Genomic DNA, 22,811 nt, shown 5'->3' on the forward strand with positions numbered 1-22,811 from the left:
AGCCTCACAACCGTTGACCACGTGTAACCACACCAGTCCAGGACCTCCACATCCGGCTTCTTCGCTTGCGGGATTGTCTGAGGAGAGGGATGGGGGTGCTGAGTAGTATTTCTGTCTGTTTGTGGGGAAAAACTCATTCTGATTGGCTGGGCCTGGCTCCCCAGTGGGTGGACCTGGCTCCCAAGTCGGGAGGGCCTATGCCCTCCCAGGCCCACCCATGACTGCGCCCCTGCCCAGTCATGTGAAATCCATAGATTAGGGCCAAATGAATTTACTTCAATTGACTGTTTTCCTTCAATGAACTGTAACTCAGTAAAATCTTTGAAATTGTTGCATGTTGCGTTTATATTTTTGTTAAGTATATACTTTATTCATACAGGGGATCCCCACTCTACCAATTCCACTGAAACATGGGCTTTCAGTTGTCCCTGTAAACTGGGTAAATTTGAACACCATTGAATGTAGGCTATGTTTGTTGATAGGATCCACTGTCATGTTTTCTTTCACTTATGGGACATCAACTGTTTCTGAGGTTGGCCTTTTGCAGATACTGTGGGTCTTCTGTTGCAATAGCAGACATGTCTGTCATCTCTGATGCCTTTTGTCGATACAGACACGTCAAAGAAAGTGATGCAACAGTTTGTCTTTATGCCATGTTGTTACTGTACTTTGGTAACAATGTAGACCAATTACTCAGCTGTAGTTGCAAGTGAGGTATAAGACAATGACTGAATTGTAAGAAAACTGGACGAATTTATGTTTCAAATTCGTTCCATGTAAGAGTAAATACTATTAAACATGTATACAATCTTCGGGTCGCACGAAGACGTCAGGTGTCACAGATTAATGCGCGATTTAGTATTAGGCATGATATTTTACAGTATTTTATCCATAGACCTATAATGAAGATTTGGATAAATGAAAAACACCTTTGTAAGACCAATGTTCCATTACATAGGCCTACATTACATACATTATTTCAAGGATTAAAAGGGTTCATAGACTATAACCTATATAATGCATTCCAAATATTAGCTCATTGCTATTCAAATGAAGACGACAAATTCAGAGTTCTGTTTTCCAACACATTTTTCTTTTCGATAATCCGACTGGGTTAATTTATTTCAGTGAGCACGCGAAAATACTATTCCAAGCAGAGTTGATGATCGTTTGTTGAGTCGCCTTACCATGTCTGACTGCAAATATTTTCGGAAACCAATTGTTTCTATTTGGTGTATATTCCTTTCAGATAGACTTTCAGCCTATAGCTATAGCGTGTACATTAATTGAAAATTGAACTGTAATGAAACAAATTATGTTTTAATTGAACAACTAGCTAGAAATGTACTACATGTTATGTAGCCTAAGTAGTGTGACATCAAAATGTAACATTAAAATAAATTATTTCAAATACCACATTAAGCCTGAAACTAAGCGTGAAAATGTATATAATTTACGACTAAACACATGCACCTTCAAAATACAAAATTTTGCTCTTACAATTTTGATCACAGAAAACGAGAAACAAAGTGATGATATTGAAAATGTGTGCTACATGAAACGAGAAGGATGTGGACAACAATGTAAAAATGTAAACGATTAAGGCAATTCCACCAACAACACTTTCAACTGCTAATTCATTGTATGAAGCAACTTTAAAACGACATTATCAACGAATGGAATATTTTCATCATCATTGTAACGCAGTGCAGCCAGTGTTAGTTGGCGTTGACGCGCGAGATACAATTCCCCACTGTCGGGCCTCGGTTTATCCAACCACGCAAAAATTACGCCCCAAATAGTTCATAATACAGAGTTAAAGAAAAGGCCTGACAGCTCCTGACGACCAGCGGTGGAAAAAGTACTCAATTAGATACCTTAATAGAAAATGACTCAAGTAAAAGTGAATGTCACCCAGTAAAATACTACTTGAGTAAAAGTCTAAAAGTATTTGGTGTTGAATATACTTAAGTATCAAAAGTAAATGGAATTGCTCAAATGTTCTTAAGTATCAAAAGTAAAAGTACAAGTATAAATAATTTCGACTTCCTTATATTAAGCAAACCAGACGGCACAATCTTCCTTTTTTATTGGATAGCCAGGGGCACACTCCAACACTCAGACATAATTTACGCATTTGTGTTTAGTGAGTCCGCCAGATCAGAGGCAGTAGGGATGACCAGGGATGTTCTCTTGGTAATTATGTGAATTTGACCATTCTTGTCAAAATGTAACGAATACTTTTGGCTGTCAGGGAAATGTATGGAGTTAAAAGTACATTATTATCTTAAAGAATGTAGTGAAGTAAAAGTAACGTTTCCATAAATATAAATAGTGCAGTACAGATACTGAAAAAAACGGCTTAAGAAGTACTTTCAAGTATTTTTACTTAAGTACTTTTAACCACTGCTGAAGACTATAGTCATCACTTAACCGAACTTCGAAAGGCGACTTCTTCTCTCCCCGAGGCGCACGTCTTTGGAAGAGGGCTCGCCGATTATGGTTTTATAGAGATGGGGGGTGGTGGTCGCGCTCTGTCTATATATAAAGTCGATTGAGGATGCGTTGATCTATTGGTTCGTGTGTATTAGCTCTTGTGTCGGCTGAGGTCAAGTGATCTCCCTTTTTTCTTCAAATGCCTTCGCCCCGCCTCCCTCGCAAAACTAGCGCTATGGGGTAGCCTATAAATAGGCTACTACAGTAGTAACAAAAGAATAGAACTTCCTTGAAGCGTGATGACCGGCTGGTTAAACTCACTGGAATATTATGTTGTTTCAATCCGCAGCTTCCTGTGCACATTGGGAAGAGTCTAAACGGGATCATTGGCTATAGGCTACCGTCTCCAGGTGTCATACGCGCAGGTATGTAGCACGATGTCTACTCATTTATTCTCACTCAGTCGGTCTGTAACATTCTTTTCGTCAAGTCGTTGTGTGACAGTTGTTGTGACCGTTATTCTCACTCAGTCGGTCTGTAACGTTTTTTTTTGTCAAATCGATGTGTGCAGTTGTTGTTATGATCGCCGTGTGTTCCTCAATAAATACATAGCTCGAAATAGCCTACCTTAAAATATTAATACATTTCATAAATGACAATTATACTATAGCCTGTACACTTCCTTATTTGTATTTGATTAACAGGTACATACTAATGATTGATGTGGAGGGTCGACTGTTTACAATAACAATGACCTCGTGTAACAGTAGACTCAGCCACTGGAGAAAAAGTACTTTTGAGGCATCAACAACTAGATCAATTTAAAAACGGGTTACATCATCAACTGTAACCAATAAAAGGCGGGACTTCCGTTTCAATTGCGGCGGAGTTCTCCACATCAACTGCTGTTTTATCACTGCCAGAGCCTAAGAAAATATGTTATAAGTGATTTAAATAAATATAAATGATTTAAAAAAATGATGTATTATATAATACAACAATGCATGGGCTTTGTTAAATGTGCTAAATTAACACTTTGCCTTTTACTTATTTCTGAAAGGATTGTTTGAGTTAGATTAATAATATTTTTATACAAACAACACACATGTCTCAGCTACCATTACACACTGTAACTAAGTTTCTATGACATACAGACGTTTATAGTTCAACGAGAGTGGCGGAAGTGAAATACCCCGTCAGCAGGGTTAAATGTAACAGGCTGCAGGATTCAATGTAACACTCTTCAATTTTAAAAATAAGTGGTACTTGAAAAATGTTATGATTTGAAACTGATATTTAGATGGAAATACACTAAGTTGACAAAACATGTTTTGATTACATTTTTTGTGCATGTCATATTGGCCAAAAACGAATTATCCAAAATGAATATAAGCATTCAAAAAGGTATTATCTGAGTTGTACTGGGAAACTTGATGTAAAGAAGTGAAATGTTATATCATTATGTGAATGTGTCTAAATACCATATAAAATACCAAATTATAAAATGTGTTTCATTTGACCCCCAATTACTCATTTCAATCTAATCTGAGTCTTTTGAAAAAAATACTAGAATAATTATTGTCATCAACTAATCAAAAGATATATTCTTACGGATACATTATATGTGATTAGATACATGGTCATTAAAAAACATGGAGGCATCAAGACTATTCATGTTAGGCCTCAAAACACTTTTTGGCCAATAAAATAAAAAATGATTGACTGGTACTCCTAAAACGTCTCAGGTATGTAGAGACATTAACCAAGTATTAGCACATTGAATAACGGCTTTCTAAGTGGTTTCTAATTTGTAGGTGTTACAACTGACCCTGTGCATACCTCATGGCAGAGGATACAGCATGCTGTCATTGTTCCATGACCATACTATCCCAACCTCATTGGCTTTTCTTGTCTTGTTTCAGATAGAGGAGAACTCTAGCCATCCTTCATACCCAGTTGATGGGTATGTGTGAATGTGTTAGTGTAGATGTGTCAGACCTTGCAGTGCTGAAGCAGCACAGAATGGTTTGTGGGTAATACAGGGATACAGGCTGTACTGTGCTGTTGCAGTAACGCCTGGAGAAACATGGAAAAAAGGATTGGAAGAGTGAAAGCAAAACACACATAGTTCCACCTGCTAGGCTATGTCCTGGAGGGCCACGGTGTATGCAGGCTTTTGTTACAACCCAGCTCTAACACACCTGATTCAACTAATTGTGGTTTAAGACCACAATCAATTAAATCAGGTGTGCCGGAGCACAAGCCTGCATACACCATGGCCCTCCAGGACCAGAGTTGCCCAACCTGTGCTTACACCTATCCTATCCTCTCAGACCTATGATAAGTGTCTAAGGCAAGGGCTTGAGAGTTCAGCCTGGGTACAAGAGAGGATGGCTGTGGTGTTATGTGCATGTCTGTGACAACGTGAGCGAAGCCTGGACATCCGAGGCTTGTGACCGCCATTCTGTGACTGGCTGCCTTGCTGTAGCAGCACGTAAATATTGGAGTTCACCACTGCTGAAGCCTCCAGTATTGACGGTGCTGTTGAAGCAAAGCATTGCCGTTCGACATCAGTCTATGGGCTACCTGGTTGAATAAAACAAAGTTTGTTTTTTCATTGTTTTATTTGTGTTCTTGATCAAATACATTCTCAATTCTATTTCAATTTAGAGAATTGTACTTTTGGAAATATACTTTAGGACACAGGAAATTGATGTCAAATAAAATATACTGTATAAATTGAGACTAATGGTGAGGTGAAGCATATTGACATTATGGCCCTCAACATTATTATCCTTTGTCGCCATCTGCTGGTCAATCCAGTCTGACTCGCAGAGAATGGATCCATCTCAATAGTCTGAAGTCCACTGATATTACAGAACTGGACATGGAAAGGGAACCACTTCAGACTTTTGAGATGCACCCTGACACTGAGTTCACTTTTTCTTTCCTTCACCAAGCTGGCTCTGTGTGTCCTGTCTTCTGAGATGTTCTGCCCTGGGGGTTTCACTCAGTACAACGATCTGGGTATTTCTGCTCCTTTCAAACATGTAGCATTCAGTCTTCTCCTCTTGGGAAACTGTCCTTGTGTCGATCAGGCGAAACCCATCCTTCAGAAGGGTGTCTACCAGCAGGCCCAGGACGTTGGTGCTGTTGAGAAGCTTTCTGTCATCCGGCTCAATAGTTACAAACCTGTAAGAGTAAAACAATGCAAGTTTGGTCTTTAAAAATTGTGCATAATATAGTTATTTGAATAAACATACAAGAGTTATTAAGGATCCAGTGTTTCCCCTAACATTACACAGGCGAGTGCCTATACACTAGGCACATAACCTGCTCTCCATGACCCCCGGACTTCTCACTTCCCCCCTGCTGCTCCCCCAATGGACAATCCCTCAGGGACATTCTACCTGCCCCAATGGACCTTTACCCTGCCCCCACCCCCCAATGGACATGTATTAGTGTTACAGTTGTAAATATGTATATATTTTAATTATTATTTGTATTTTTTCATTCACTTCTCTTTTTGACCTGCACTGTCGGAGCTTAAGAATTTCACTGTACCCTGCAATTACATCTGCAACTCTGTGCATGTGACTAATAAACTCATCATACAGTATGGAGCCCTTGAGGAATTGGCCAATGGGAGACACTGAGATGGGTATAATAGTGTAACTTCCCCTCACCTGGCAGAGAAGTCATCCCTGGCTAGTTGGTCAGTCCCACAGTGGAACACCATGTCGTGGTGAGAGGGTCTCTGGACCGGTACAGGATGAGGTGTGCTGGGGTTCTGAGGCAGGTGTGGGAAATTCCCATTCAGATTTGGATCTTCCACAAAAATGGATATCCTTCTCGCCAAAGCCTCCAGAGTTTTGTTGTTGGAGCAGAATATTTGGAAGAATCCGTGAGTTTCCTGGACAGAGAAGCGCAACTCTAGAACCTCAACTCTGGATCGATGGCTGTTCCTCTCAACCCAAAGTGCCAAAGGATGCAAACCATAGAACTGTGCTTCTTGAGCCAAGCCATTGTAGTCAGAGAAGTCTGCTGGCAAGGTGATTTGACCTGTCCTCATATAATCCAGGATGTATTTAAAGAAAGTCCCATCTCTATCTACAAAAACTTGTCCACTGATAACTTTAAAATCTGCGTCTTTGCCATCCAGGATCCTAGCTATTCTTGAGTCTTGGTGTCTTCTGAGAGTTGACAGAGTAGTGGTGAATGTTTGACCTCCAATATTGAATGTTATTAAGTCCTGGGCACTCATGTTTAGATGACTGACAGTTTAAATCATTGCAGACAAGAATGGGTCTGAGGAGAGGAGTGGTATTCAGTGAACATATCCTGGCAACACCAACCGTAAACAAAACAAATTTCATGCTAGGTGAGTGCAGTCACATAACTTCAGTTGGAGAGGCTGGTGACAGTGCAGAATGTTACCACTAGGGGCTAATATGAGCCACAAATTGAAATTGATCATTGAGCCCCAATGGAGTAAATCGAGTAATAAAACACAGGAGGTTGGAGGCACCTTAATTGGGGAGGACGGGCTCGTGGTTATGGCTGGAGCAGAAAAGTATCAAATACATGGTTACCATGTGTTTGATGCCATTCAATTCATTCCATTCCAGCCATAATTATGAGCTGTGCTCCCCCCAGCAACCTCAAGGGGTACTAAAGTTACTAAATGGAGTACAGAGAGGTTGGCCCCCCGGATGGTTGATTTGGCTCCTGACAGTAGACATTGGTCTAAAGTTACATCTACATTCAACATGGGATTAGCATTATCCTTTTTTTGTTGCATTGTTTTTTATGCTTTAGCTTTGTGTCTCTTTTATTCAGTTTACCCTCCTGTCAGTTTAGTTCAATAAATGACAGTGAGTGGCACTTAATCTGCACTAATCTGAAAAAAAAATAGGATGGGTAATATGTGAGCATATGTTTATGTAGTTTCCTCAAATTCAATGTGATAATGTTTATTTAGTTGTAGGTAATACATTAAAGCAATAATAAACAACAAACTGTAGTAGTGATTTGATTGTTTTTCTGTTCAAATATTAGTGTAACTACATTTGTGTGGATTAACAGTAAAGTCAATTAATTTCTTGTTTAATTTGTGAAGCATTGATCTTCAGTGATTCTTCATAATGAAGTCCTCCCTTTGGGCTCAAATCCAACCTATCTGTCAACAACAGCAAGCAATCCGTGTAAAGTAGCCAGCCATAGCATAGTTGATTAGCAAGTCGTTTGGTAATAATGTACAGTATCTTCATTGGAGACAAAAAAAACGATATATTGCAGCAATTTAAGGGTATCAACTAGTTACATTGCGCAACAATTTTGCAAGGAAGTGGGTTCACCAGGGTTCACACATACTAGCCATAGGCTTCCTCCCCCAATTGACAGGATTCCGTGGCTCCTCCTTGACGAGATTATCCCATCGCGGTGTATCACGTCTGGACAGCCACCCTCGGCAAAACAGCAGTACGTTTTCTCTTTTCCCACCGGAGCTTCAAGCGCAGGATAGCCAAACATCCCGAACACAGACAGCCATGGCAGAAAACGCCGATTTGGATAACCACCGAATTAAGAGCTTCAAAAATAAGGGGCGCGATGTCGAGGTGAGAATCTAGCTAGGCTAACGTTAGCTGGCTGGCTGGCTGGCTGGCTAACTAGCCGTTAGCAACGAGTGCTTGCGAACACTCGGGGTTACCTAGTTCTCAATTCGGTTTGGTTGCTGCAGTATTCATTGTCCGTCCGTGTTGAAGTTATCTTTTTCTATAATGTGTCGCCGATTATGATATCATCCACATTCACTAACTAACTAAAGTGTATCATGCGGAGCGGGCGCGGCTTTCGCAAGGCCTGCTAGTTAGCCAGGAAAGTTGCTAACTCCGTGCTTGCTAGCAGCTAGCTAGGTTGTGAGGAACATATTTTTGGAAATGAACTATTCTGGCATCAACTAAACTAAATGAAAGTAATAGTTATAATTGGTAAAAGGCACCAGACAACTAACTAGCTTGATGTTGGTCATGGGCATGACATTTGATATTTCGAGTTGGCAAGTCAGTCACTGTAACTTAACTGAGCTAGCTAGATACGCTTACCAGCTAACCAAACCAGCTAATTATAGCTAGTTGTATGTGTCAAAATGGGCGGATGATGCACATTAACTGTTACAAAACAACTAGCACAACTCAACTTCCACGGCTGCAACAGTTGAGATTCGGGGTTATTAATCAGTTTATAATAATATACCCAGCTAACTAACTCATACGTGAATGAACAGCTTGCAATTCAATGTCCCAGTGACCGCAGGGTGGGTGTTTAACAAACAGTGAGTTAGAGCAGTTGCACCATAAACACCATAGCACATCTGGAACTAAAGCTAATGATGCTACTGTCACCATGCTGATTCAATACAACTCCAGAGTGGCGCAGCGGTCTAAGGCACTGCCTCTCAGTGCAAAGGTACAATTAAAACCTCACACTCGATGATTAGGGACACACATTTAATTCAAAGGGACATGCCATTTCCCTTGTATCTGTATTGATCACACATCCTTAACATAAATATTCCACTTTTGGGACGACATAACATGTTGACTATCCCATATTCTTATGTATTAGAAACACAGTAATCTCGGATGGAGGTCATGATGGATTACTGTCCATCTGGTATGTGCTATATTGAGCGAAGAGGAAACAGAAGTGCGGCATGGTTGTTTTGGGGCCAAGTGCCAGTGTGACTTGCACATGTCTAACGACCCACCAGCCCTGCTGATAAGCTTGCAGCAGCTAAGCCAAGAATTCGAAATGGATCACTTGTTGTCAGAGATGAAAGGCCTTGTCCAGATACAGCCCCTATCCTTTAGGCACAGTAACCTATCAGATCTATAGAAGTGCCCCAGGGCAACACACTCACCCTGCTCCTATAGTGCTGAATTCTACTGCATCAAAGAGGACACACACAACATCTTCAGTGAGATTTAGGCTGTGTTTAGACTTCAAGGAATGTTAAAAGCTGTAGGATACAGAAAATGTATCCCTTTCACAAGTTCTGACCTACACCACCACAGAGGGCCACAGTGACTGCCGTGTATGATGTTGATAGAATACAGTAATAATCCCAACATATAACAGGATACTCCACAATCAACATTGGCTATGCAGAATAAGTAGTATTCAAATGTAAAGAAAGGTTGAAGACCTCTGGTGTGTTCTCCAGGAGCTGAGGCAGTCTTCCCTCTCACAGGAAGTCGCCCTCTTGTCCCAGCATGGAATGAGTGTCCCAGAGAAATGCTTGGAATTCCATAGATTTGATCGATCGTTGTTGAGTTTCAGAGGTCTCTGACTTCCTCCTCCCAGCTGGCCAGCTGAGCCACTCTCAGGCTTTCTCTCATGGCTGATTCACTATCCTCCCTAAACACAGTTCTCACAAAAGGCAGTGTTGACCAAACATTGTGTTCCGTCTTCAATAGATGGAGTGTTTCAAACACATATGGAACCACATCAGTTTTTTACTGCGACCTTGAGTTAGGGTGTCAGATCAGGGGCAGGGTTTGAGTTGGTGGATAAATGTAAACAGAATCATTGCTTGCATGAGGGAGGTTACACAGCGTTAGTAATATGAACCAGGATGCCCCGACTGGCAATCAAGTTAACATGATCCTCTGCCGCCTGTTGCCAACATGCAGCAGTACACTTGTAATCTAAAGCCCAGTCTGTAAACAAAATGGAGCCAGTTCCAATTGACTAACATTGCATGTGGTTTGTTTGAGTGTATGGGCTGTCTTTTTAATGCTCCAGTAGTTAGGCTCATCTCTGACTGTTCTCCTCTCTCTCTCTTACAGACTATGCGAAGACATCGCAATGAAGTGACAGTGGAGCTGAGAAAGGTGAGCCTCAGCATCTCTATTGACTGTTTATAGTTCAGTTGCATCCAGTGGACTAACCCATTAGCCTACTCCTGCTCCTCCCCACACTGAAATTAGAAAGGCTCCACACTATCCTCTTGAGTTTCACCTTTCACCTCCCACCCTACCACACCTCTCTGGTCTCTGTTTGTGTCCTGGCCCACTCCACAGATGTCATTCCAGCGCTGCCGTGTCTGTCATGTACCTCTTATTTTGGTATGCGTGGCACAACTGTAAATTGAATTGATACATGCATGCCCTTTTTCCAGCCTGTTAAGTCTCTCTGGGATGTGGATGTTAGGTGGAAGCAGGGTTATATAATTAATTCACCTTTATTTTGACGGGAAATGTTGCAGTCTCTGTTTATCCAATTGGCCGAGACAGAGTAGCCTGGTCCACCCCCTGCCCCTTATGGGCTGTTCTATCTGCGGAGTCATTTTGTTTCTAAATAGGTGTGTGTGAGGAAACCACCCCCCCCCTCTTATGCTCAGGTTGTTGTTGAAGAGTCAGGATGCATTGGCTGTATTTAGGTCATCCCTCTCTCGCTCTCCCACCCTGTCAGAGAGGCCAGACTGGTCTTACCCCTCAGCCTTGGGGAGGGTTTCCCTCTCCTGGCCTGCAGAAGCGCCGAGCTCTGGCCAGCGGCCATTAAGTAGGTTCGTCAGACACACAGGCTTGTCTTGGACGTATGACTCTATAGCAGCTGCTCTGGGTAGAACCATGACCATTCCTCTGGATGTATGACTCTATAGCAGCTCCTCTGGGTAGAACCATGACCATTCCTCTGGATGTATGACTCTATAGCAGCTGCTCTGGGTAGAACCATGACCATTCCTCTGGATGTATGACTCTATAGCAGCTGCTCTGGGCAGAACCATGACCATTCCTCTGGATGTATGACTCTATAGCAGCTTCTCTGGGTAGAACCATGACCATTCCTCTGGATGTATGACTCTATAGCAGCTTCTCTGGTTGGAACCATGACTATTAGAGGGGTTGGTGCCAAACTGAACTTAGATCAGCATCTGTGTGGGGGGGCGACGACGACTTCATTCCATTGGAATATGACTCTGAGCTAGAGCTGAGATGGATGATACAATGAAAATGATTGACACTGACCATACCGGTCACTTATTGCAGGCATTTATCTGATATCGTTCATTACGATAAGAAGCCTATATTAGAGAAAAGAGAAGTTTGAAATCAAATACATTTTCTAAAATGGGTGATTTGAGAAAATGTACAAGTGCTGCACATCAATGTTCCAAACTTATCATTATTGCATCAATTCAGACAATTTAGCGCGGTATGGATTTTTGTCCATATCGCCCAGCTCTACTCTGAGCCCTTGGTCTTTGCACTAAGGCCCCAACATGTCCTCTGAATGCCGCTTGCAGAAGTGTTTCAGGAAGTCTGAGCTGACCAGAAGTGTGAGAGAACTTCAGTTTTTTTCTGCTAAAAAGCCATGTCCTACCCTTACAGAAGAGCAAACCACTAATGTAGGTTGTAGGATGAGTGACACAGCAGTTCTCTCACATAGCATGTGTGCTGCAGAAGAGAACCGTCTGTGCAGAGATGGATGCATTCCTCCCTCATGCTATCTGCCACTAACATCACTGGGAGGTTATGGGAGCAGTCTTAGCCTGTAGGAGTCAAGCAGGGAATCTATTCCCGCTCTGTGTGGGTGAATGTTTCCAATAGCATTCACTCCTATATTCCTTCTAGGATTCAACACTTAAAAAAATATATATATATATTTTCTCCCCCCAGAACAAACGAGATGAGCACCTTCTGAAGAAGAGGAACGTTCCACAGGAGGAGAGCCTGGAAGACTCGGACATAGACTCTGACTTCAAAGGGGTGAGCCAGTCCTCTTTCTCTCTCACACTACGACTTCAAGTTCAGGAATGACAGGGATATGTTTTCTAGCTCTAACCCTGCAACATGTAAACGCGTAGCTACAGCAAATCTCACAACTCTAGTTTTTTTGTTTTGCAGCAAAATGTAACACTGGAAGCCATCTTACAGGTAAGCCTGCATTCTGTCAGTGTTGTTGAGAACCATACACCTTGAGCTGTTGGCGCTAACCTCGTGTTCTCGCTCTCCTTCCTGTCAGAATGCTGTCAGTGACAACGGACTCATCCAGCTCAGTGCCGTGCAGGCAGCCAGAAAACTCCTGTCCAGTGACAGAAACCCCCCCATCGACGACTTGATTAAGTCCGGCATCCTGCCCATCCTGGTCAAATGCCTGGAGAGGGACGACAAGTAAGTCTGCTTTATGGGGGGGAGGAAGAGACTGTATGGGTCATGGGGCACCTTTGCCCTGGAAGAGTAATTAAAAGATGAGGGCGGTAAATTGCCCCCGTGTTAATTCTGTGTGATGCCCCCGTTCAAAAGTTGGAGAAGTGCGAAAGAAGAGAAGGAGAGAACCGGAGCGTGAATGAGTGGGTAGACTAGCCCCGTATGTGTCAGACTGCTCACTCTCCATTGTCTCTCTCTACATTCTCTGTCATGCTCTGGGGCTACTGGTGTGCCCTCCCTCTCCTCCGCATGGCTGGGCTGATGTGAACACTGTAGCAGGCTGCAGACACAGACGGATAGGAGAGAAAGTGTGTGTTCCGCTCTGCTGCACTAGTACTGCCCCACAGCTGACAGCTCTGTCTCTTCAGTGGTGGGGATGGGGAGCGATTAGGGGGAACTCCCCTGGACATGGACTGGTGGGTGGGATGAGATGGGGGGGCAGGGCTTAATGTGCAGGGTGGGGTGTCACGCTAGGACAGGCACAGGGCTGCTAGAGACATGGGGGGATTTATGTGTTGTGTAGAAAGGGGAGGTTGGGTGATGGAGGCAGGAGCTTTGAGGCAACGATAGATAGATAGATATAAATACACACACTACCGTTCAGAAGTTTGGGGTCACTTGGAAATATACTTGTTTTGAAAGAGAGCACATTTTTTGTCCATTAAAATAGCATGAAATTGATCAGAAATACAGTGTAGACACCAGTCTAAACATCAACAGTGAAGAGGCGACTCCGGGATGCCGACCTTCTAGGCAGAGTTGCAAAAAAAAGCCATATCTCAGACTGGCCAATAAAAAAATAAAGATTAAGATGGGCAAAAGAACACAGACACTGGACAGAGGAACTCTGCCTAGAAGGCCAGCATCCCAGAGTCACCTCTTCACTGTTGATGTTTAGACTGGTGTTTTGCGGGTACTATTTAATGAAGCTGTCAGTTGAGGACTTGTGAGGCGTCTGTTTCTCAAACTAGACACTAATGTCCTCTTACTCAGTTGTGCACCGGGGCCTCTCACTCCTTTCTATTCTGGTTAGAGGCAGTTTGCGCTAACACAACGTGCCATTGGAACACAGGAGTGATGGTTACTGATAATGGGCCTCTGTACATCAATGTATATATTTAATTAAAAATCTGCCTTCTCCAGCTACAATAGTCATTTACAACATTAATAAGGTCTACACTGTATTTCAGATCAATTTGATGTTATTTTAATGGACAAAAAAATTGCTTTTCTTTCAAAAACAAGGGAATTTCTAAGTGACCCCAAACTTTTGTGTGTATATATATATATATATATATTTTAGACAGGGGTGGGGGTTAGTGGTGATGCAGGTTGATATGGATTGTTGATCAGTAGCCATGTGATGTTGATGGGCTTATTGGTTGTGTTTTGTTGTGTGGGGACAGCTTCTGTTTGTCTCTTCATATAGCTAGGCTCATTTACTCTCTCCTCTTCCCCAGTCCCTCTCTCCAGTTTGAGGCTGCCTGGGCGTTGACCAACATAGCATCAGGGACGTCACAACAGACTCAAGCTGTGGTCAAATCTAGTAAGTAGTTTCTAGTTCTTCTGTGGTCCAGTTTCAAACTGACCCATCAGGCATACATAATGGACTGGTCTATTTGAGCCAATCTATCCATCTGGTTCCTGGTATAGAAACACCTGTTCTCAACTGTCTTCCCCATCTCTCTGTCTCTTGTCTGCCAGACCCTCACTCTACCTCTAACTTATGTCTCTTTCTCTACCTGTCTCTAACTGATGTCTGCAATGTTGTCTAACATATGGGTCTGCCTTTCTCTCTACATGTCCAGATGCTGTGCCTCTATTCCTGCGGCTGCTACAATCTCCTCACCAGAACGTATGTGAACAGGCCGTGTGGGCGCTAGGCAACATCATCGGTGAGTGATGGCTCACACACATGCATACACACACACACTGGCCGATGCCAGTCAATGACACCTGTGTTCTTCCCGTGCAGGCGATGGACCGCAGTGCAGGGATTACGTAATCTCTTTGGGCGTGGTCAAGCCCCTGCTGTCGTTTATTAACCCCTCCATCCCCATCACCTTCCTCCGCAACGTCACCTGGGTCATTGTCAACCTTTGCCGCAACAAGGACCCACCGCCCCCCATGGAGACAGTACAGGAGGTAAGACAGACATTCAATCTAACTGAATTTCGTTGATATCCAATTACGATCTTGTCTCATCGCTGCAACGGTCTCGGGAGAGGCGAAGGTCGTGTCATGCTTCTTCCGAAACATGACCCGCCAAACCGCGCTTCTTAACACCTGCCCGTTTAACCCAGAAGCCAGCTGCACCAATGTGTTGGAGGAAACACCGTCCAGCTGACGACCGAAGTCAGCCTGCAGGCGCCTGGCCCGCCACGAGTCGCTTTAGCGCGATGATCCAAGTAAAGCCCCCCCGGCCAAACCCTCCCCTAACCCTGACGACACTGGGCCAATTGTGCGCCGCCCTAAGGGACTCCTGGTCACGGCCAGTTGTGACACAGCCTGGAATTGAACCCGGGTCTGTAGTGATGCCTCAAGCACTGCGATGCTGCGCCACTCGGGAGGCCAATCTGACTGAATTATGATCTTCACATAGATGTTTGTGTCGTCAATATTAGCTGAACCATTTGCCCCAACAGCTCTGGCTGTGTTCCATGTGTTTGGCTCTGAGGACAATCAGATGATGGGGGGGTTTGATTAGGGAAAGTGGTCTGGGACTTTGGGTGCTGCCTAGCATTCTGCTTCCCTGTTCCCAACCATCTAGCCTGGTCCTGGAGGTCTGCATTGTCTGCCTGCTGAAACAGAAAACACCCTGGGTCCTGTCTGTTGATCTGCTCAATAGTCGCTTCATTGTACGCCTCCAATCATTATGCCTGACTCTCTCTCCTCTCCTCTTCCAGATTCTACCTGCTCTCTGTGTATTGATATACCACACTGATATAAATGTAAGTATCACCCTACTATCACAACAGCAAAGCTAGTTGCTTTGCCATTCCCTATGGAAATTCCCTGGTTCTAACTCCGTCCTCTCTCTGTGGTCAGATCCTAGTGGATACAGTGTGGGCCTTGTCCTATCTCACAGACGGAGGGAACGAACAGATCCAGATGGTCATCGACTCGGGGGTTGTCCCCTTCCTCGTCCCCCTGCTCAGCCACCAAGAGGTCAAAGTTCAGGTATGTCTGCTTCCTTTCCCCTGATTGGAAGTAGGATTAGGGCTGTTACGGTGACCGTATTACCGCCACATCAGTGGTCATGAGTCATGTCCGCAGTCAAATGCCACGTGACTGTTTAGTCAGGGTAACTAGGCTTCTATAGCTCTGATGCTGCTGCTGATGGCCATTAGTAGCCTACCAAACTTGCTAACTGCCTGGTACTCAGCACTCTCTTGTCCCTCTAATCACTCTGAAATCAATGCAAATGTATTTGAAAATCTAATCAAACACTTCATGAGAGCTCATGTTGCGCAACATTTTAATAGGCTATGCAATTGCTTGAGAAAACAGTGATGGCTTTATTAAAGAGGAGTATCCCATCAGCTTTCTATTGGCTAGGCCTACTATTATTTTATTTTTTAAACTTTCCTAATATTAAGCACATTGCTTATATTTACAACATGAGTATAGCCTACTGGCTGGCATGAAAATAAACCACAGCGTCCTCCATTCGCTATATAAGTGCATAGATCGCATAATTTTTTTCCCTCCCTACACCTGTTCCGAGATGGCATTAAATCAAGAATAGTCTGATGGGTGACAATATTAGTCTATCAGTTGTGAGTGATGTATTATCACTTGTGAATGATGCCCAGTGTGTGCAGTAAGGCAAACGGCGCATGCCTTGTTTCGCCCGACTTTTCCCAATCACTTCATGTGGACTATCCCATAGGCCTGTAGTGCCTAACTGGCATACATAGGTGGCGCTTGAGTATCAAGTTTGATGAATTACATTTTCACCATAGAAATGCACCTTTTTTTAAATATTAAAGCATTACATGCAGACTCGCATTTTGGAACATTCATGCTTATTGCCGTGTGCGCGTTGCTGCACTTATGTGATGAAATAGCTTAATAGTTGATCAACATTTTAAGCTAAATGCCCTGATCTGTTGCATCAGCCTCATTTTGATTGCGAGTGGTTGTATTAATTTGGGCTTTATCGCATTCCACAACAGGCCCAGAGAATGTTTAGAATAATTATTTATTCCACAGAAGGACAAGCGGACCAACAGAATAGGTACATTTTTGTACTATGGGGGATAGTAGATTGACATAGGCTAGTGCTTTTGCTGTTCGTTAGGCCTACTCATCTTGTTGGCTGATGAAAAGTAGGCTAAATGTGAACCGTTCTAACATAAGAGCGACGCGCATGTGTTGGTCTTCACTTGTAGCCTACTTCTTAGCTGAGATGCCTGTGAGAAGGACCTGATCACGTGACAGGCATTGGATAATTAATAAGAATTGAAATATGAGAGAACCACGTGAGAGGTGCTTTGGAGCACGGTAGCCGGGAGACAGGAATTATAATTATTATATTCAGCCCAAGGACACAACGGCCACTTTAGTGGCAAATGGCATAGATTTTTTTTAGGGGATTAAGGGGATGCCGCTGGGAAATTCAAGGCCCGTTGAGAATATTATCAAGTGCTTGTCAACTTGTGAATGAGAGAATGATTGTATGCTACCTGCACCAGAAACAGTGCTCATGCCATTCATGAGACTTTATTCAAATCATCATTAGTCGCATCATGCAGCCTTACAATGTATTAAAAATGAAAACATATCTCCCAATGTTGGTGTATCAACTAAAGTTGCATAAATAACTCAAACATATAGGAGTACCTGTTTTTTTTTTTTAAATTGCTCAACACAGAATAGCCACATTTGCAAAATTGTTTGGAGAAAATATCCTTTATTTAATTTAGCTATGTTCAGTTGTATTCTTCATACTATAAAATAATGCCATGGAATTCTAAGTAAATCTTGTCGGCTAAACTAGTGTAGCCCACAGCCATTTGGCATAGCCAGATCAGGACCTATCATAAGGAAACTCGGTATGCTATTCTGTTCTTCTGAAATAGACTACATTTTCTTTAGAGCTGTCTAAAATAAATAGTGGATTTATTGTGAGGGTGTAGGCTATATTACATGGATTTATTAGATGTTCCTACGGTCTGCATCAGTGACTTGTAAGCTGTGTGGAAGCCGGGAGATGCTAAACGTGTTTGTGTTAACTGTCAATTACTGTGTGAATGACAGTTTATTTGCTTGACAATCACCGGCTGACAAGATTTCATGACCGTCACATCCCTAAGTAGGATGAAGTCACCCCTACTCTGATCTAAGATCCGTTTCCAGTTTTCCCTCTAATGGTTGAGGTTAGGCTTGTGGGAAGGGTAATATACCTGGAACTTACTGTATGGAATGTGTGACTTCCTGTGATGTCATTAACCACCTATGATGTCATATCCTGTAGACTGCAGCTCTGAGGGCAGTGGGGAACATTGTGACGGGGACAGACGAGCAGACGCAGGTGGTGCTCAACTGTGACGTCCTCTCGCACTTCCCCAACCTGCTCACACACCCCAAGGAGAAGATCAACAAGGTAACAGGCACACTTTTAGATGCTATTGGTGGCATATGTTTGTTTTGCTGTAATTAAGTCCTGTAGCGTTGAAATGGGATGGACCCCAGTGTTGTTTATTTCCAACAGTATCTATACCTCTGTGTAACGGTCTCAGTCGTACTCATGTGGTCCATGGTGTGCGTGTCTGTGGGTTTCTCTCAGCTGAATGGCTTCCTGTGTGTGTGTGTATCCCTCCCGCCCACTAGGAGGCCGTGTGGTTCCTGTCCAACATCACAGCAGGCAACCAGCAGCAGGTGCAGGCCGTCATCGACGCTGGCCTGCTGCCCATGATCATCCACCAGCTGGCTAAGGTGAGTCGCTGAGCCCTTATGTAGCCCTACGAAGCATTATGTAGCCCCTATGTCCTTGTGGAGATCTGTAAGGAACACTACCCTAACCACTGACAACCTCTCTCTGTGTTTGTCTGCAGGGAGACTTTGGCACACAGAAGGAGGCAGCCTGGGCCATCAGCAACTTGACAATAAGTGGAAGAAAAGATCAGGTATGTTCTACCAGGGCTGTTTCCATCAATACCCAATCCATACAGCGTTGCATTTTGTATGGTCCTGATTGGCTGGTTAAGTTTACCCATCTGTAGGCAAAGCATGGCCCCGATAGGCTGATCTGCTATGTTCTACCCGACCCTATAGGTGGAGTACCTGGTGCAGCAGAATGTGGTTCCTCCGTTCTGCAGCCTGCTGTCTGTGAAGGACTCCCAGGTGGTTCAGGTGGTCCTAGACGGCCTCAAGAACGTCCTCATCATGGCCGGGGACGAGGCCAGCACCATCGCTGAGATCATAGAGGAGTGTGGAGGTCAGTGTGTGTGTTAGAGGGGGGAGTGCTTGTGTGTCAGTTCACCATGTTGCCATTGTATGACAGTGTAGTGTTGCTATTGTGAAGCACACATTCTAGATTGATTCACTGCGATGGACTTTCATGCTAATTTCTCTCTGCCCATTAGGTCTAGAGAAGATCGAGAACCTCCAGCAGCATGAAAACGAGGATATCTACAAACTAGCCTTCGAGATCATCGACCAGTACTTCTCAGGAGACGATGTGAGTACCTCTGCTCTGACAGAAGCCCTACAAGTTTGCACACCGTTAGAACCCAGCGCTGTCCTGACAGTGCTGTGCTGGGTGTAGGATGTGTGCTACAGAAACACAGGGCCTTTTTCCTCCGCTTCCTCTGTCAATGGGGTAAGATGGATGAATCGGCTATAGGCCTTGCTACAAAATTCTATATAAAATCTAATGAAAAATTGACCTATGTTTTCTGTAGTGACAGTGAATCTAGTCTCCACTCTGTGTGTTTGTTCATCTATGGCACCACCCTGATCCATTTATTTTCCTTCTCTCTTTTTAGATTGACGAGGATCCCAGCTTGATCCCCGAAGCCACTCAGGGCGGAACATTCAACTTTGACCCCGCCACCAACCTGCAAGCAAAGGAGTTCAAGTTTTAAAGGCAAACGGCCACCTAGTAGGTCTAACTCTCTAGCTGCTCTGAACCCTCAAGTCACCTCCTTCCCAACATCAATCACTGACTCACTAACAACAGTTCAAGCACTGAAGGAAGGATCATTGTTATCCATCTCTTTTCAAGCATCTCACAGCGATGCTTATAAATGTTCCAGAAAGAGAAAACGCCTCGTCCGTCATTCCTGCAGTTGCCAAAAAGTTGCTATTATCCTCTCTTACTCAGACACGTTCACACACACACACACATACACACTGAAGAGACTGAAGTCATCTGTGTGCATGGACCAATGATCTTGTTCTACCAATCATCATATCAGCAAAGAAGAGGAATGGTCTCATTTAAAGGCGTGCTCTTCTCTGGAGTCCGGGATCAGAGCACGTTGGACACAGCGACTGAAGACACTCAACCTCCGAGTTAATTGACTCTTGAGGAGTACGGACAGCATCTAGGCTGTCCTTTGTTAAACATTCTAATTGATGACCTCATCAAAGGGCTGTTAATTATTCAGTCCTCATTGAACTACAGTTTTTTTTGGAACAGAACACTGAGAATGAATGCTCTCAAACCCCTTCTCAGAGGGTAGAGAAGTGAGCAGTCGACATATTCCCAAGTGGACTGAACAGATTTCAACAACCACCCACCACTATAATATGTTTCCTTTTAGTTGTGAAATCATCATGAAAAACAATGGATTTAAAGTACAAAAAATATATATTTAAAATTATGCAACAGGGAAATTCTGAAATTAATAACAAGGAAGACTTTGTAGCATTGATCTATGGATGGCTTGCTGGTGGAATGGTTTTTGGGTTGAAAGGAGGGGGAAGGGGAGTGGAGTTGAGCTGGAACCAAACGCACCTCTCCTCAGAACTTCTAAACTGGGTTTTTGGATTAGTCCCTCTTACCAGGTTCTATCCTCTGAACGAGAAACCCCTCAACAACAAATAAGTCTTAAAAACCAGGCTTCAACTGGGCGTTTCCAAAAGACATCCATCTCCTCTTGCAGGGGAGACATATCGTCGGACATTGAATTTAATGACTCGAGAATTTGAGGAAATATTTTGGAAAGATATATTGGTAGAGGGACAGAGAAAGACGATGTAACACTGATTTCATCTGTGTAGATTCCACATCTGCAGTTTCTATTCAGTCTTATGCACACTTCAGTCACCCCTCCCTCTGCTTACTGTGTGTGGAAAGCAATGTTTGCTTCAATAAGTCAAAGCTATGGTTGCATTGCAATGGTCCATTGACCATACAGTTGTTCTATATGCTACATCTAATTCTACAATTTAAGAGTATTTCCCCAACTGTCTGAAGTTTGGTCTGTACAAAGCAGCTGCATTTTGCCAGTCATCCATCGATCGGTTCACTTTGCGAGGCTGTAATGTTTTTACTGTTGAAAGATGAACAGGGAAGTTTTGTTTTTAAACGTGATCGATGACTTGATTGAAAATTCTCTTGTGAACTGGACTTTTGTCTTGATTTCCCTCCAGCATTTATTTGTGAAGGGACCGGAAAAAACAAATTACATTTGGACTAATGTAGTTATGTTTTGGCTGCTAACTACTGAGAAGGCATGGGGATTATTTCAGGGGAGCGGCCCACGCCTTTTTGGACTAGCCATTCACAACCGATGAACAAAGTCTAGCTGGTGTACAGTCATTGATCTAGATTCTAGAGACATAGAATGAGAGCCACTTTAAAGAATGGAATTTTTTGTCTTGTATCAAAGTGATACAAGCTTATGCTTTTGGGCAAGATTTTTACTTGCTAACGAAACATGTACTAAAGACGAAAAAGCAACAGATAGCATTTTGGCCTCTGTCTTACTTTTTATACATTTTAGAATCCATATCTCTTTAAGGTGGCTCACAATGTTCCTTTCAACTCTTGTGTATATTAAAGAAAATGAGTTGAAATCCATTTTGCCGTTTGGTCACTTGTGTTTTTTCACTAGGTAAACTGAGAACCATGGCAAATGCACACTGTTTATTTGGATCCCCATTTTGTTTTTGCAGAAGCAGCAGCTACTCTTCCTGGGGTCTACAAAACTGATAGACAAGGACAGTCACAACAATGTACACTGCTCAAAAAAATAAAGGGAACACTAAAATAACACATCCTAGATCTGAATGAATGAAATATTCTTATTAAATACTTTTTTCTTTACATAGTTGAATGTGCTGACAACAAAATCACGCAAAAATTATCAATGGAAATCAAATTTATCAACCCATGGAGGTCTGGATTTGGAGTCACACTCAAAATTAAAGTGGAAAACCACACTACAGGCTGATCCAACTTTGATGTAATGTCCTTAAAACAAGTCAAAATGAGGCTCAGTAGTGTGTGTGGCCTCCACGTGCCTGTATGACCTCCCTACAATGCCTGGGCATGCTCCTGATGAGGTGGCGGGTGGTCTCCTGAGGGATCTCCTCCCAGACCTGGACTAAAGCATCCGCCAACTCCTGGACAGTCTGTGGTGCAACGTGGCATTGGTGGATGGAGCGGGACATGATGTCCCAGATGTGCTCAATTGGATTCAGGTCTGGGGAACGGGCGGGCCAGTCCATAGCATCAATGCCTTCCTCTTGCAGGAACTGCTGACACACTCCAGCCACATGAGGTCTAGCATTGTCTTGCATTAGGAGGAACCCAGGGCCAACCGCACCAGCATATGGTCTCACAAGGGGTCTGAGGATCTCATCTCGGTACCTAATGGCAGTCAGGCTACCTCTGGCGAGCACATGGAGGGCTGTGCGGCACCCCCAAAGAAATGCCACCACACACCATGACTGACCCACCGCCAAACCGGTCATGCTGGAGGATGTTGCAGGCAGCAGAACGTTCTCCACGGCGTCTCCAGACTGTCACGTCTGTCACATGTGCTCAGTGTGAACCTGCCTTCATCTGTGATGAGCACAAGGCGCCAGTGGCGAATTTGCCAATCTTGGTGTTCTCTGGCAAATGCCAAACGTCCTGCACGGTGTTGGGCTGTAAGCACAACCCCCACCTGTGGACGTCAGGCCCTCATGGATTCTGTTTCTGAC

At 43.5% G+C, this 22,811-nt stretch overlaps 2 protein-coding genes across 7 annotated transcripts; one reads left to right on the forward strand and one right to left on the reverse strand.

The window, feature by feature from the left end:
- Positions 1-2,642: 2,642 nt before the first annotated feature.
- LOC110527340 (importin subunit alpha-4) lies at positions 2,643-21,684 on the forward strand. Of its 6 annotated transcripts, none has more exons than XM_090240147.1 (16): positions 2,643-2,861; positions 10,287-10,331; positions 12,120-12,209; positions 12,348-12,377; positions 12,466-12,614; positions 14,111-14,196; positions 14,459-14,545; positions 14,626-14,795; positions 15,557-15,601; positions 15,699-15,830; positions 18,130-18,258; positions 18,486-18,590; positions 18,710-18,781; positions 18,930-19,092; positions 19,241-19,335; positions 19,643-21,684. In XM_090240147.1, the coding sequence occupies exons 2-16, from the start codon at positions 10,290-10,292 to the stop codon at positions 19,739-19,741; spliced, it is 1,494 nt and encodes a 497-aa protein (XP_090096273.1). In that variant the 5' UTR covers positions 2,643-2,861; positions 10,287-10,289; the 3' UTR covers positions 19,742-21,684. The 6 variants fall into 6 exon arrangements, 4 of the variants coding, with proteins under 4 accessions (XP_090096273.1, XP_090096272.1, XP_021464227.1 ...); XM_090240146.1 differs by having other exon boundaries at positions 2,715-2,861; positions 14,453-14,545; XR_016497066.1 differs by lacking the exon at positions 2,643-2,861 and adding an exon at positions 7,618-8,054 and having other exon boundaries at positions 14,453-14,545; positions 18,442-18,590.
- Positions 5,042-7,624, reverse strand: LOC110527341 (putative potassium channel regulatory protein). The gene is made up of 2 exons (XM_021608554.3): positions 6,123-7,624; positions 5,042-5,628 (listed from the first exon to the last, which is right to left on the reverse strand). The coding sequence occupies exons 1-2, from the start codon at positions 6,698-6,700 to the stop codon at positions 5,373-5,375; spliced, it is 834 nt and encodes a 277-aa protein (XP_021464229.3). The 5' UTR covers positions 6,701-7,624; the 3' UTR covers positions 5,042-5,372.
- Positions 21,685-22,811: the final 1,127 nt, after the last annotated feature.

The sequence above is a fragment of the Oncorhynchus mykiss genome, chromosome 7, assembly GCF_057628025.1.
Source record: "Oncorhynchus mykiss isolate SJ-2025 chromosome 7, ASM5762802v1, whole genome shotgun sequence".
Taxonomy (NCBI): Eukaryota; Metazoa; Chordata; class Actinopteri; order Salmoniformes; family Salmonidae; genus Oncorhynchus; species Oncorhynchus mykiss.

What these genes read in the sequence shown, in the direction of transcription:
- LOC110527341 (XM_021608554.3), bottom strand. Translation starts at nt 6,700, where the DNA reads ATGAGTGCCCAGGACTTAATAACATTCAATATTGGAGGTCAAACATTC. An exon ending in AGGGATGACTTCTCTGCCAG is followed by an intron (nt 5,629 to 6,122) that starts GTGAGGGGAAGT and finishes TTACTCTTACAG; the next exon opens with GTTTGTAACTATTGAGCCGG.
- LOC110527340 (XM_021608552.3), top strand. Translation starts at nt 7,986, where the DNA reads ATGGCAGAAAACGCCGATTTGGATAACCACCGAATTAAGAGCTTCAAA. An exon ending in ATAAGGGGCGCGATGTCGAG is followed by an intron (nt 8,055 to 10,286) that starts GTGAGAATCTAG and finishes TCTCTCTTACAG; the next exon opens with ACTATGCGAAGACATCGCAA. An exon ending in TCATCCACCAGCTGGCTAAG is followed by an intron (nt 18,591 to 18,709) that starts GTGAGTCGCTGA and finishes GTTTGTCTGCAG; the next exon opens with GGAGACTTTGGCACACAGAA.